Here is a 12,986-nt window from a genome sequence, read left to right on the forward strand (position 1 = left end):
TCAGCCTCCAGAGTATCTGGGACCACAGTCACATGCCACCATGTGCAGCTAATTTTTGTATTTTTAGTAGAGACAGGGTTTTGCCATGTTAGCCAGGCCGGTCTCAAACTCCTGACCTCATGTGATCCACCCACCTCAGCCTGCCAAAGTGCTAGGATTACAGGCACGAGCCACTGCGCCCAGCCTAAAATGCACATCTTAACAATTTATTTTACTTACTACCTTGTATTCTGTAGTAGGGATGTACTACTTATTGACTTGTTTTTTCCTCTCTTTTACAAACAGGCTGTAATTAACTTCCTTATTTCTTTTGGATAATTCTTGAAGTGTGATTGCTGGGTCAAAGGATATGCTTAGTTTTATTGTTTAAAGATACTTCTAAATTGTATACCAAAAAGTTCTACCAGTTTACACTTTTACCAACAATAATTAAGAGAGTGTATTTCCCCACACCCATCCACAGGGTATGTTTTCATTCTTTTAAAGTTGTGCTAAACGCTGATGGGTATGGGGAAAACGTTGACTGGTTACAATTTTCATTTCCTTAGTTCTAATAGTTGCAGTTTGAGTTACCCAGGAAGCCAGCTCGAAGACAGAGTAGTGTGCAGGACATTTTTAGGGAGAGCTCTTGGTGTTAACACCAGTGAAAGGAAGGAGAGAAAAGCAAGCTTGGGCAAAGAAAGAAGTTGAGCTGTGATGCAGTCTCAACAAAGGCCTCAGCCAACCCCACAGAGCTAGATGAACCTCAGAGCCTTGCTAAATTGAAGGGAAGGGAGCTGGCCTTTAAGCCTCCATGTTATCAACAGTTATGGGATGTGGGCCCCGCAGGGAGAGATGCGTGGCCTTGGGCAAAGCAGTTTTCTTCAGCCTACACAGTCCCCATAAAGAGCAATAAGTCCTTCACTGCCAAAGGGGATCTGGAAGGCCCATCACAGTCTCTACCACATTTATGAAGTATTGAGCACTATTCATAAACATATTGGTCATATGGATTTCTGTTTCATGAATTACTTGTTAACTCATTTTTTACTGGGTTGTTAGTTTTTTTTTGCATTGGTTTATAGGAACTTCTTAATATATTACAGGTAATAATGCTTCATTACGTGTATAGCAAATACTTTCTCCCAGTCTGTAACTTTTCATTTTACCTTATTAGTGGTATTTTTCACCATACAGAAGATTTTAATTTTTATTATTATTATACTTTAAGTTCTGGGGTACATGTGCACAACATACAGGTTTGTTACACAGGTAAACATGTGCCATGCTGGCTTGCTGCACCATCAACTTGTCGTTTACATTAGGTATTTCTCCTAATGCTATCCCTCCTCCAGCCCCCCCACCCACTGACAGGCCCTGGTGTGTGATGTTCCCCACCCTGTATCCATGTGTTCTCATTGTTCAACTCCCACTTATGAGTGAGAACATGCAGTGTTTGGTTTTCTCTTCTTGTGATACTTTGCTGAGAATGATGGTTTCCAGTTTCATCCATGTCCCTGCAAAGGACATGAACTCATCCTTATTTATGGCTGCATAGTATTCCATGGTGTATATGTGCCACATTTTCTTAATCCAGTCTACATTGATGGGCATTTGAGTTGGTTCCAAGACTTTGCTATTGTGAACAGTGTGGCAATAAACATACATGTGCATGTGTCTTTATAGTAGAATTATTTATAATCCTTTGGATATATACCCAGTAATGGGATTGCTGGGTCAAATGTATTTCTAGTTCTAGTTCCTTGAGGAATCGCCACACTGTCTTCCACAATGGTTGAACTAATTTACACTCCCACCAACAGTGTAAAAGCATTCCTATTTCTCTACATCCTCTCCAGCATCTGTTGTTTCCTGACTTTTTAATGATCACCATTCTAACTGGCATGAGATGGTATCTCATGGTGGTTTTGATTTGCATTTCTCTAGTGACCAGTGATAATGAGCTTTTTTTCCTAAGTTTGTTGGCTGTATAAATGTCTTCTTTTGAGAAGTGTCTGTTCATATCCTTTGCCCATTTTTTGATGGGGTTGTTTTTTTCTTGTAAATTTGTTTAAGTTCTTTGTAGATTCTGGATATTAGCCCTTTGTCAGATGGATAGGTTGCAAACATTTTCTCCCAATCTGTAGGTTGCCTGTACACTCCGCTGATAGTTTCTTTTGCTGTGCAGAAGCACTTTAGTTTAATTAGATCCCATTTGTCTATTTTGGCTTTACTTGCCATTGCTTTTGGTGTTTTAGTCATGAAGTCTTTACCCATGCCTATGTCCTGAATGGTATTGCCTAGGATTTCTTCTAGGGTTTATATGATTTTAGGTCTTACATTTAAGTCTTTAATTCATCCTGAGAGAGTTAATTTTTGTATAAGGTATAAGGAAGGGATCCAGTTACAGCTCTCTGCATATGGCTAGCCAGTTTTCCCAGCACCATTTATTAAATAGGGAATCCTTTCCCCATTGCTTGTTTTTGTCAGGTTTGTCAAAGATTAGAGGATTGTATATGTGTGGTGTTATTTCTGAGGCCTCTGTTCTGTTCCATTGGTCTATATATCTGTTTTGGTACCAGTACCATGCTGTTTTGGTTTGGTTGCTGTAGCTTTGCAGTATAGTTTGAAGTCAGGTACCATGATGCCTCCAGCTTTGTTCTTTTTGCTTAGGATTGTCTTGGCTATGCAGGCTGTTTTTTGGTTCCATATAAAATTTAAATTAGTTTTTTCCAATTCTGTGAATAAACTCAGTGGTAGCTTGATGGGGATGGCATTGAATCTATAAATTTCTTTGGGCAGTATGGCCATTTTCACGATATTGATTCTTCCTATCCATGAACATGGAATGTTCTTCCATTTGTTTGTGTCCTCTTTTATTTCCTTAACAGTGGTTTGTAGTTCTCCTTGAAGAGGTCCTTCACATCCCTTGTAAGTTGGATTCCTAGGTATTTTATTCTCTTTGTAGCAATTGTGTGTGGGAGTTCTCTCATGATTTGGCTCTCTGTTCGTCTGTTATTGGTGTATAGGAATGCTTGTGATTTTTGCACATTTATTTTGTATCCTGAGATTTTGCTGAAATTGCTTATCAGCTTAAGGAGATTTTGGACTAAGACATTGAGGTTTTCTAAATATACGACCATGTCATCTGCAAACAGAGACAATTTGACTTCCTCTTTTCCTAATTTAATATCCTTTATTTCTTTCTCTTGCCTGATTGCCCTGGCCAAAACTTCCAGTACTATATTGAATAGGAGTGGTGAAAGAGGGCATCCTTGTCTTGTGCTGGATTTCAAAGGGAATGCTTCCAGTTTTTGCTCATTCAGTATGATATTGGCTGTGGGTTTGTCATAAATAGCTCTTATTATTTTGAGATATGTTCCATCAATACCTAGTTTATTGAGAGTTTTTAGCATGAAGGGCTGTTGAATTTTATCAAAGGCCTTTTCTGCATCTACTGAGATAATCATGTGGTTTTTGTCATTGGTTCTGTTTATGTGATGGATTACATTTATTGATTTGCATGTGTTGAACCACTCTTGCATCCCAAGGATGAAGCTGACTTGATCATGGTGGATAAGCTTTTCGATGTGCTGCTGGATTCGGTTTGCCAGTATTTTATTGAGGATTTTCTCCTCCATGTTCATCAGGGATATTGGTCTAAAATTCTGTTGTTTTGTTGTCTCTGCCAGGTTTTGGTATCAGGATGATGCTGGCCTCATAAAATGAGTTAGGGAGGATTCCTTCTTTTACTATTGATTGGAATAGTTTCAGAAGGACTGGTACCAGCTCCTCTTTGTACCTCTGGTAGAATTCAGCTGTGAATCCATCTGGTCCTGAACTTGTTTTGGTTGGCAGGCTATTAATTATTGCTTCAATTTTAGAACCTGTTATTGGTCTATTCAGAGATTCAACTTCTTCCTGATTTAGTCTTGGGAGGGTGTATGTGTCCAGGAATTTATCCATTTCTTCTAGATTTTCTAGTTTATTTGTATAGAGGTGTTTATAGTATTATCTGATGGTAGTTTGTATTTCTGTGGGATCGGTGGTAATATTCCCTTTATCATTTTTTATTGCATCTATTTAATTCTTCTCTCTTTTCTTCTTTATTAGTCTGGCTAGCGGTCTATGTATTTTGTTGATCTTTTCAAAAATCCAGCTCCTGGATTCATTGATTTTTTTGAAGGGTTTTTTTGTGTCTCTTACCTCCTTCGATTCTGCTCTGATCTTAGTTATTTCTTGTCTTCTGCTAACTTTTGAATTTGTTTGCTCTTACTTCTCTAATTCTTTTCATTGTGATGTTAGGGCGTCGATTTTACATCTTTCTTGCTTTCTCTTGTGGGATTTAGTGCTATAAATTTCCCTCTACACACTGCTTTAAATGTGTCCCAGAGATTCTGGTATGTTGTGTTTTTGTTCTCATTGGTTTTAAAAAACATCTTTATTTCTGCCTTCATTTCATTACTTACCCAGTAGTCATTCAGGAGCAAGTTGTTCAGTTTCTATGTAGTTGTGCGGTTTTGAGTGAGTTTCTTAATCCTGAGTTCTAATTTGATTGCACTGTGGTCTGAGCGACAGTTTCTTGTGATTTCTGTTCTTTTATATTTGCTGAGGAGTGTTTTACTTCTAATTATGTGGTCAATTTTACAATAAGTGCGATGTGGTGCTGAGAAGAAAGTATATTCTGTTGATTTGCGGTGGAGAGTTCTGTAGATGTCTATTAAGTCTACTTGGTGCAGAGCTGAGTTCAAGTCCTGGATATCCTTGTTAATTTTCTGTCTCGTTGATCTGTCTAATATTGACAGTGAGGGTATTAAAGTCTCCCAGTATTATTGTGTGGGAGTCTAAGTCTCTTTGTAGGTCTCTAAGAACTTGCTTTATGAATCTGGGTGCTTCTCTCTTGGGTGCATATATATTTAGGCTAGTTAGCTCTTCTTGTTGCATCGATCCCTTTACCATTATGTAATGCCAGAATATTTTAATTTTTATGGAGTTGAATCTGTCAGTCCTTTATAAATTCTAGGTTTTATGTCTTGCTTAGAAAGGCCTTCACTGCCTTCAGGATTATAAAAGTTTATTGTGTATTTTCTTTAGCACTTTTATAATTTTGCATTTTTATGTTTTCATCTTTAGTCCATCAGGAATATATATTTTATATGTATAATGACATAAGGCTCTAATTTTATTGTTTAAATGGATATCCAGTGGTCCCAAAACCATTTATTGAACATCCCAGGCCTTCCACACTGGTTCAGGTACCAGCTCACAAACCGATTCTTCTGTACACGGGACCTTCTCTGGACTCTGTATTCTTTTTATCTTTCTGCCAGTTCCTGTGCCAGTGTCAGAGTTTTTTAGTGACTTTAACTGGTAGCTTGTTTTAATAGATCCTGTTAGGACAGGTCCTCCTTCACTTTTCTACACTTTCCATTTTTTCTTGGCCTTTTGTTTATTTCTTCTCTTAATGAAATTTAGATTTATGTTGACTGACTTTGAAATTATGTATGAATTTGGGGGAATTAGCATGCCCTATGGAATATAACATATTTCTACTTTTATGCAAGTTTTCTTGTGTGTCCTTCAGTAAGATTTTGTACTTTTCTCTGTAGACCTCACGTATTTCTTGCTATGTTTATTCCTAGACATATTTCAGTTGTTATTGGTTTTTTAAATGGGATCTTTTATACATTTAATTTTATTAATTTTTTTTTTTTTTGAGATGGAGTTCCACTCTTGTTGCTCAGGCTGGAGTGCAATGGGACAATCTCAGCTCACTGCAACCTCTGCCTCCCAGGTTCAAGCAATTCTCCTGCCTCAGACTCCCAAGTAGCTGGGATTACAAGCATGTGCCACCAGGCCCAGCTAATTTTGTATTTTTAGTAGAGACGGGTGCTTCTCCATGTTGGTCAGGCTGGCCTCGAACTCCTGACCTCAGGTGATCCGCCTACCTTGGCCTCCCAAAGTGCTGGGATGACAGGCGTGAGCCACCAGGCCCAGCCAATTTTTTTTGTTTCTGAGATGGAGTCTCACTCTGTTGCCCGGTCTAGAGTGCAGTGAGGCAGTCTCTGCTCACTGCAACCTCCGCCTCCTGGGTTCAAGCAATTCTTCTGCCTCAGCCTTCCGACTAGCCGGGACTACAGGCACATGCCACCACGGACAGGTAATTTTTGTTATTTTTGCAGAGACAGAGTTTCACCATGTTGGGGCGGGTCTTGAACTCCTGACCTCAAGTGATCTGCCCACCTCAGCCTCCCAAGGTACTGGAATTACAGGTGTGAGCCACCATGCCTGGCCTAATTGTATTATTACTGATATATAGGAAAACTTCTCTCTTATCCTGCTACCTTACTGAGCTCTCTTACCAGATTTTCACTTGACTGTCTTAGATTTACCTAAATTGCTTTCCCTTTCAAAATTTACACAACTTCTTTTCCACCTTATTATATTGACCAGCACCTCTAGAGCCATGTGGAATTGTAGCCTCTTTGCCTTGCTCCTCATTTTAAAGGAAGTAATTCTAGTATTTCACCATTAAGTATAATGCCTGTTTTTGGCTTCTTTTCAATCTCCTTTCTCAAATTGGAAATATGACTGTCTATATTTAGCTTATCAAGAATTGTTATGAGGAATAAAGGTTGAATTTTATCAGATATTTTTATTAGCATCTATCCTTCAAGGAAGCAGATTACATGAATAGATTATCATATATAGTAACAATCTTTATGTTCCTGGAATAAACCCTACTTTATCATAATATATTATTAATAATTGTAATGAACTTTACTAAATTTGTTAAAAGTTTATTTTTTTCATCCATTTTCAGAAATGAGATTAGTTTGATGGTTTAAATGTTTGTGCTTTCCTCACATATTGGTGTCTGGATTATGCCATCCTAATATAATGAGCTGGAAAGCTTCTTACCTCCTTTTAAATCTCGGAAACTGTTTATATAACATAGGAAATATCTATTTCTTTAATATTACAAATAAACCCAACTGTTTCTCATTACTGTGCTCAGCAGTCCCTTTACCTTTTCTACATTCTTGGAGTTTTCCTTTTGCTGTAAATAATTCCTTCTTAATTCTTTCAGAAACAATTGTGGGTGGCACAATTTCTCAGTATTTCCATGTCTGAGCAAGGTTTATTTTGTCATCATCCTTGAATGCTAGTTTGGCTGTATATACAAACTTTCAAAAGCATCTTCCCTTAAGTCTTCGAAGATACTGCTACATTTCCTTGTACCACCCAGTATTAGAGACGCATTGTTAGATGTCAATGTGTTTCTCATTTTTCGGAGATTACCTGTTTTATCTCTTTGAACACTAGAGGTTTTTAGGCTCAGGGGGTTAAGCCACTCAACACTTCACTAACCCTTTTAGTCTGAAGATCTACATTTTTCTTCACATCAGAGAATATTTCTCCTATTCCTTCTAAATTAATTTCCATTTTTCATCTCATAGTATTAAGAAGATATTGAAAGCTGTAGATATCTTCTTCCTTGTTAGCTTTTCTGTTATGTTTTCCAGTCATTTGCCCCTATAGACTCTGCATTACCTACATGAACATTATTTACAGTCAGTTTTAGATTTCTGCCTGGCCTTCCTGCAGCTTGCTCACAGGAGGCTTTCATGCTCAGTGAACATGAAGTATTCCTAACTTTGCCTGAAAAAGCCCGGTTAGGGAGACAAGTTTAATGGGGAAAGGATCTACCCTCCAAACTAGAACACTTTGTTTTTTTTTTCCACCATGTATATCAATTTACTCCCTTATAAATGCGAACCAATAAGAGGGCAGTAACCTTCATGCATGATCTCAAATGATCTAGGGAAAGACATTTAAAAAAAAGAAACAAATATGGTTCAAGGAAAATAGCCATACTCATGTTGATGACAGTGTTAAGTATTCATTTCTCTGAAGCACAGTAGTGCAAGATCTAATTTTAAACATATCTGGCAGTCCTACTTCTATGAATTTAACGTACACAATTACCAGAATAAATACTCAAAGATTTATGTGCAAAAGTGTTCATTTCAGCTTTGTTTCAGAAAAAACAATGTGGAAACAACCTATATTCTCATCAGTAGGAAACCAGATTCACACATTTAAAAGCAATTTAAAAGAACAAGATAGAAGCACATGTACTAGCATTGATAAATCTCTAACACATCTTGCTAAGTAAAAAAACATATTTTTTATGTTTTAAAAAGCCAACATAATTTATATTGTAGAGATTCATTTATATTATGTAAATATAGTATAAAGTTCTAGAATATGCACAGACTGTCATCTCTGGAAAGTAAAGAGATAATGAAATTAGAAATGATGGTTGAAGAAAAATTCAGATCTGCCTGTAGTGTTACAATGTTTTAGAGAGACAATATAAATATAATTACTTGTGTAATTTGAAATTAATTTTAAAAGAGGAGTAAGATAGATCAATGAGTAACAATATGAAAACTATCTTAAATAAATTGTCAAGTGAAAACAGAATGTTTAAATATTGTATAGAAGACTCATTTGTCAGCCGGGTGTGGTAGCTCAGGCCTGTAATCCCAGCACTTTGGGAGACTGAGGCGGGTGAATCACCTGAGGTTAGCAGTTTGAGACCTGCCTGGCCAACATGGCGAAACCCCGTCTCTACTAAAAAATACAAAAAAAATTAGCCTGGCGTGGTGGCGCATCCCTGTAATTCCCACTACTTGGGAGGCTGAGGCAGGAGAATTGCTTGAACCCGGAAGGCTGAGGTTGCAGTGAGCCAGGATAGTGTCACTGAGCTCCAGCCTGGGTGACAGAGTGAGACTCCATCTCAAAAAAAAAAAAAAAAGAAAGACTCATTTGTGTAAGAAAAAAAGTGAGAGTTATATGCGTATACGTATATGCATCTACAAATATGCATAAAATATTCCTGAATGATATCCAAAAAGCTGGTAACATGGATTGTCATCAAGAAGAGGACCTGAGTCATAGTTAGGATGGAGGAAGATTTATCTTTCAGTGTCTTCTTTTGTGAACCATTTGGGCTTTTTACCATGTATATGCACTAGTTAATATTTTTTCTTTTGTTAAAGAAACCATGATTTCTATATATGAACATACAGCTTTAGAATATAGGTCTAGAGATTTTCCATGCTCATGGAATTCTGAAGTAACTCACAAACTGTAAACAAAACCAACCCATTATTTTTAAATCTCTCAGGAGCCTGAGAACAAGGGTGATCATTCAAAGGTACGAATATACACTTCTCCTTGCATGATTCAAGAGCATCAGGAGACCCTGAAACGACTGTCTGAGGTCTGGCAAAAGGTCTCTGAACAGGATGATCTCATTCAAGAACTTCGGAATAAGCTGGCCTGCAGTAACGCTTTGGTAAGTGCCTTCTTCTAGAAATGTCTCTGGGAGACCCTCAATCGAGACATGGGGAGAGAAAGGAGGGGAAAAGAGTCGCCTAAATTAATCTTTTTCACCAAGAATCCTCAAATGTCTGATATATACTTGCCTTCCCACTTTGTTCATATTCTCCATGATAATGCCTCTCCCCATCCACGTAGTTTGAAATTCTAAAGAATCTTAAAATCTCTCACACAACAACCTAAATGCCCATCAGTGGGGAAATGGTTAAAGAGATTAAGAGAAATAATTAAAGAGATATCCCTATTGTGGAATAATATGCAGCCAGTAAAAACGACTAAGCACATCTATAAGAGCTGCATGAAAGGAGCTTTGTGACTTATTGCCGAGAATAAGTTGCAGAATTCCATGTATAGTTCAGTCCTACTTTTGTTTTATCTCTGATGATAATACTAATATGTAAGTACAAACTGAATTTTCAATACTGTCCTCTCCCTTAGTGGAAGTGAGAGAGGGGGGAATAAGTGAAGAGGGGGTTTCACTTTTCCATGCTGGGGTTTTATTTGAATTATTTTCAACAAAATCAAAAAAGCATAAAATTAAAACCAAAATTTGATGTTTTTTTAATTTTTGAAAAAAGAAATTACACACACAGTCACACACTCCATAAGGAACTTCCTTCTTTAATTCTCAAACTTTGTATCCTGTCCTCTGATAGATTAGGTACATCTCTCCATCACAGCCCCTGAAGAACCTTCTTCTGCCTCATCAAATGGACCAAACAGAGGTTTAGGAGAGAGTGCAAGTGTGGGCATTGATGAACTTGAGACAGATCACATATGCCTTAGAAAACCTTGATGTCAGATGGGGAGCTTAATTGCTTTTCCCTACCTACCCCACAGGGAATGCCTGATAAATTGTATAATTCTGCAACAAACTTATGCTGCAGAAAGGAACACTCTGAAATAATAGTCATGGTAACAAGCATGTTTCATTGATCATCCGGCATAACCGATCTAAGCTTATTTGCAGGTTCTGGAGCGTGAAGAGGCTTTGATAAAACTACAAGCCGACTTTGCTTCCTATACAGCTACCCACAGATACCCTCCTAGCTCCTCAGAAGATTGTGAAGACATCAAAAAGGTGGGAGAAATTTGCTGATCTGTGCCTACCGGAATCGGGCTGAGCTGGGTTTGATTCTGGGCTTTCCTACTTATTTTCTATTTTTACATGACAGTTTTATTTTATTTTATATCTGTGTGACCTTGGTTGGCCCTGCCACAAGGATACTGTGTATAATGTATGCCAAACCCCAAAGACAGGCTGCATTCAGTTTTGGAATTGCACCTGTCTCTTAGTTGCCCCTGTCTCTAACAGTACACCTAAACGAGAGAATACTTCTGTTGCCTTGCCAGATTCAAAAGGACCATCCAGCCTCCTAGTGTCTGGCTGGAGTTGAAAAGTAGCTAATTTAGGAAAGATTATTAATCCAAATTTATTCCCCCTGCTTTTTTTTTTTTTTTTTTTTTGAGAACTCTGTGTTTGCAAAATTCAAAGCAGTATCAAAAGTTGATTCTAATAATAAATAAGCAGTTAAACCATGTAAACAAATAGCAAGAATTGATTGGCCAGGTGTGGCGGCTCATGCCAGTAACCCCAGAACTTTGGGACGCCAAGGCGAACAGATCACTTGAGGTCAGGAGTTTGAGACCCACCTGTCCAACTTCGTGAAACCCCATCTCTACTAAAAATACAAAAATTACGGCCGGGTGCGGTGGCTCAAGCCTGTAATGCCAGCACTTTGGGAGGCTGAGACGGGCGGATCACGAGGTCAGGAGATCGAGACCATCCTGGCTAACACTGTGAAACCCCGTCTCTACTAAAAATACAAATAATTAGCTGGGTATGGTGGCAGGTGCCTGTGGTCCCATCTACTCAGTAGGCTGAGGCAGGAGAATGGCGTGGACCCGGGAGGCGGAGCTTGCAGTGAGCTGAGATCCGGCCACTGCACTCCAGCCCGGGCGACAGAGTGAAACTCCGTCTCAAAAAAAAAAAACAAAAAACAAAAAAAAAACAAAAAAATACAAAAATTAGCCAGGTGTGGTGGCACATGCCTGTAGTCCCAGCTACTAGGGAGGCTAAGGCAGGAGAATCACTTGAACCCGGGAGGTCAAGGTTGCAGTGATCTGAGATCACACCACTGCACTCCAGTCTGGGCCACAGAATCAGACTCCATCTCAAAAAAAAAAAAAAAAAGATGAACCAGGAGTTAAAACATGGCCAGGTGTCCTCTTAGGTGAGGTCCTGTTAAGTCAGCCATGACTGAACTTGGTACCTGGCAAAGCCAGCCACAGGAGGCCACGCCGGGCAGGTGCTGGCACGCCTGCATGCCCCAAGACTGATGCCGAAATAGGGGTGAAGTGGGGTGGCAGAGGGAATAAACAACACGTCAGCTCCCCAAGGGGTTCTCTAGTCAGGGAGGAGGGAGACTCTCCTCTTTCCAGGACTTTCCAATCCCAGAAAGTTGGTTAAACAAGGGATCGATATTGAACTTTGTAATTCTTCCTTGGACATCTGTCAATATTTATTTTAAAGATCAGTTACATGTTATTCACATCCTGACCTAGAGCAAAAATCTCATAAGACTCCATTTTTTTAATGATACAAACTTCCCCAAGAAGCAGAGTACACCTTCCCCCATCATGCTGTGTTTCCTTTCCAAAGCCTTCATGCTTCCGGGGGCTCCATTAGGAACGAGAGACCCACGCCAGCTTTTTCCAGCAGGCCTCTCCTCCCGTCGGCCAGTGTGGCACAGTGTGGGGCTTTGAGTCCCTGCAGTGCCCCCTCCTGAGTCCTCTCCCCAATATCCCTGATGCCCAGGCAACGAATTACTCCTCCCCAGCCACATGCTCCTGCCTTCTTTTGATGAGGAAGACAATCCCCTCTCCTTCAGGGTAGAAGCCAAAGGTCTTGCAGAAGGGCCCCAAGCCCCACGTGATGTAACCACCAGCTCCTCACCCCTCCTCCAGCTCTCCCCATTGCCTGCTCTGTGCCAGCCGCGCTTGCCTCCTACATGTTCCCTCCACAGGCCTTGTCTCTGGCTAGTCTCCCCGCCTGAAAGCTCGCCTCCAGCAAGTCTCAGCTGAGAGGCCACCTTTGCAGGGAGGCCAGCCAATTGTCCTACTCAGAATTACAACATGCACCTCGCCCACCCATGCCCCTCCATTCCCCTTCACTATTCTGTTTCCCCCATAGCACTTATCAACTGTTAACATTTTCTATAAGCCACTACTTATTATGCTCTTCATCTCACCCACTAGGTCAGCTCTGCGGGGACAAGGATTTGTCTGTGTCTTTTCCTCCACATTATTTGCTTTGAAAACATTAACAGAGTCATGCCCAGCACCCAGGACAGTGCCGGGCACACAGTACATTCTCCATAAACAACTGTCTGTCTCAGGGAGGAAGGAATACAGGGATGGCTGCTTTTATGTGTATTCCGTGTGAGCCTGAGAAGTCTGCAGTATCCTTTTGTTTTATTCTCTTTTAAAAAAAATTTAATGGGCCGGGCGCGGTGGCTCAAGCCTGTAATCCCAGCACTTTGGGAGGCCGAGATGGGCAGATCACGAGGTCAGGAGATCAAGACCATCCTGGCTAA

At 39.7% G+C, this 12,986-nt stretch overlaps 1 protein-coding gene across 2 annotated transcripts in view; it reads left to right on the top strand.

Moving 5' to 3' along the window:
- PMFBP1 (polyamine modulated factor 1 binding protein 1) overlaps nt 1-12,986 on the top strand; it is a 55,337-nt gene that overhangs the window by 22,346 nt on the left and 20,005 nt on the right. For both annotated transcript variants that reach the window (XM_011961709.1, XM_011961703.1), the window contains 2 exons: nt 9,176-9,346; nt 10,361-10,471. In XM_011961709.1, coding sequence (XP_011817099.1) covers nt 9,176-9,346; nt 10,361-10,471 — 282 coding nt within the window. The remainder of the gene's footprint in view (nt 1-9,175; nt 9,347-10,360; nt 10,472-12,986) is intronic.

This window comes from Colobus angolensis, unplaced genomic scaffold, assembly GCF_000951035.1.
Source record: "Colobus angolensis palliatus isolate OR3802 unplaced genomic scaffold, Cang.pa_1.0 Scaffold116, whole genome shotgun sequence".
NCBI classification, from domain to species: domain Eukaryota; kingdom Metazoa; phylum Chordata; class Mammalia; order Primates; family Cercopithecidae; genus Colobus; species Colobus angolensis.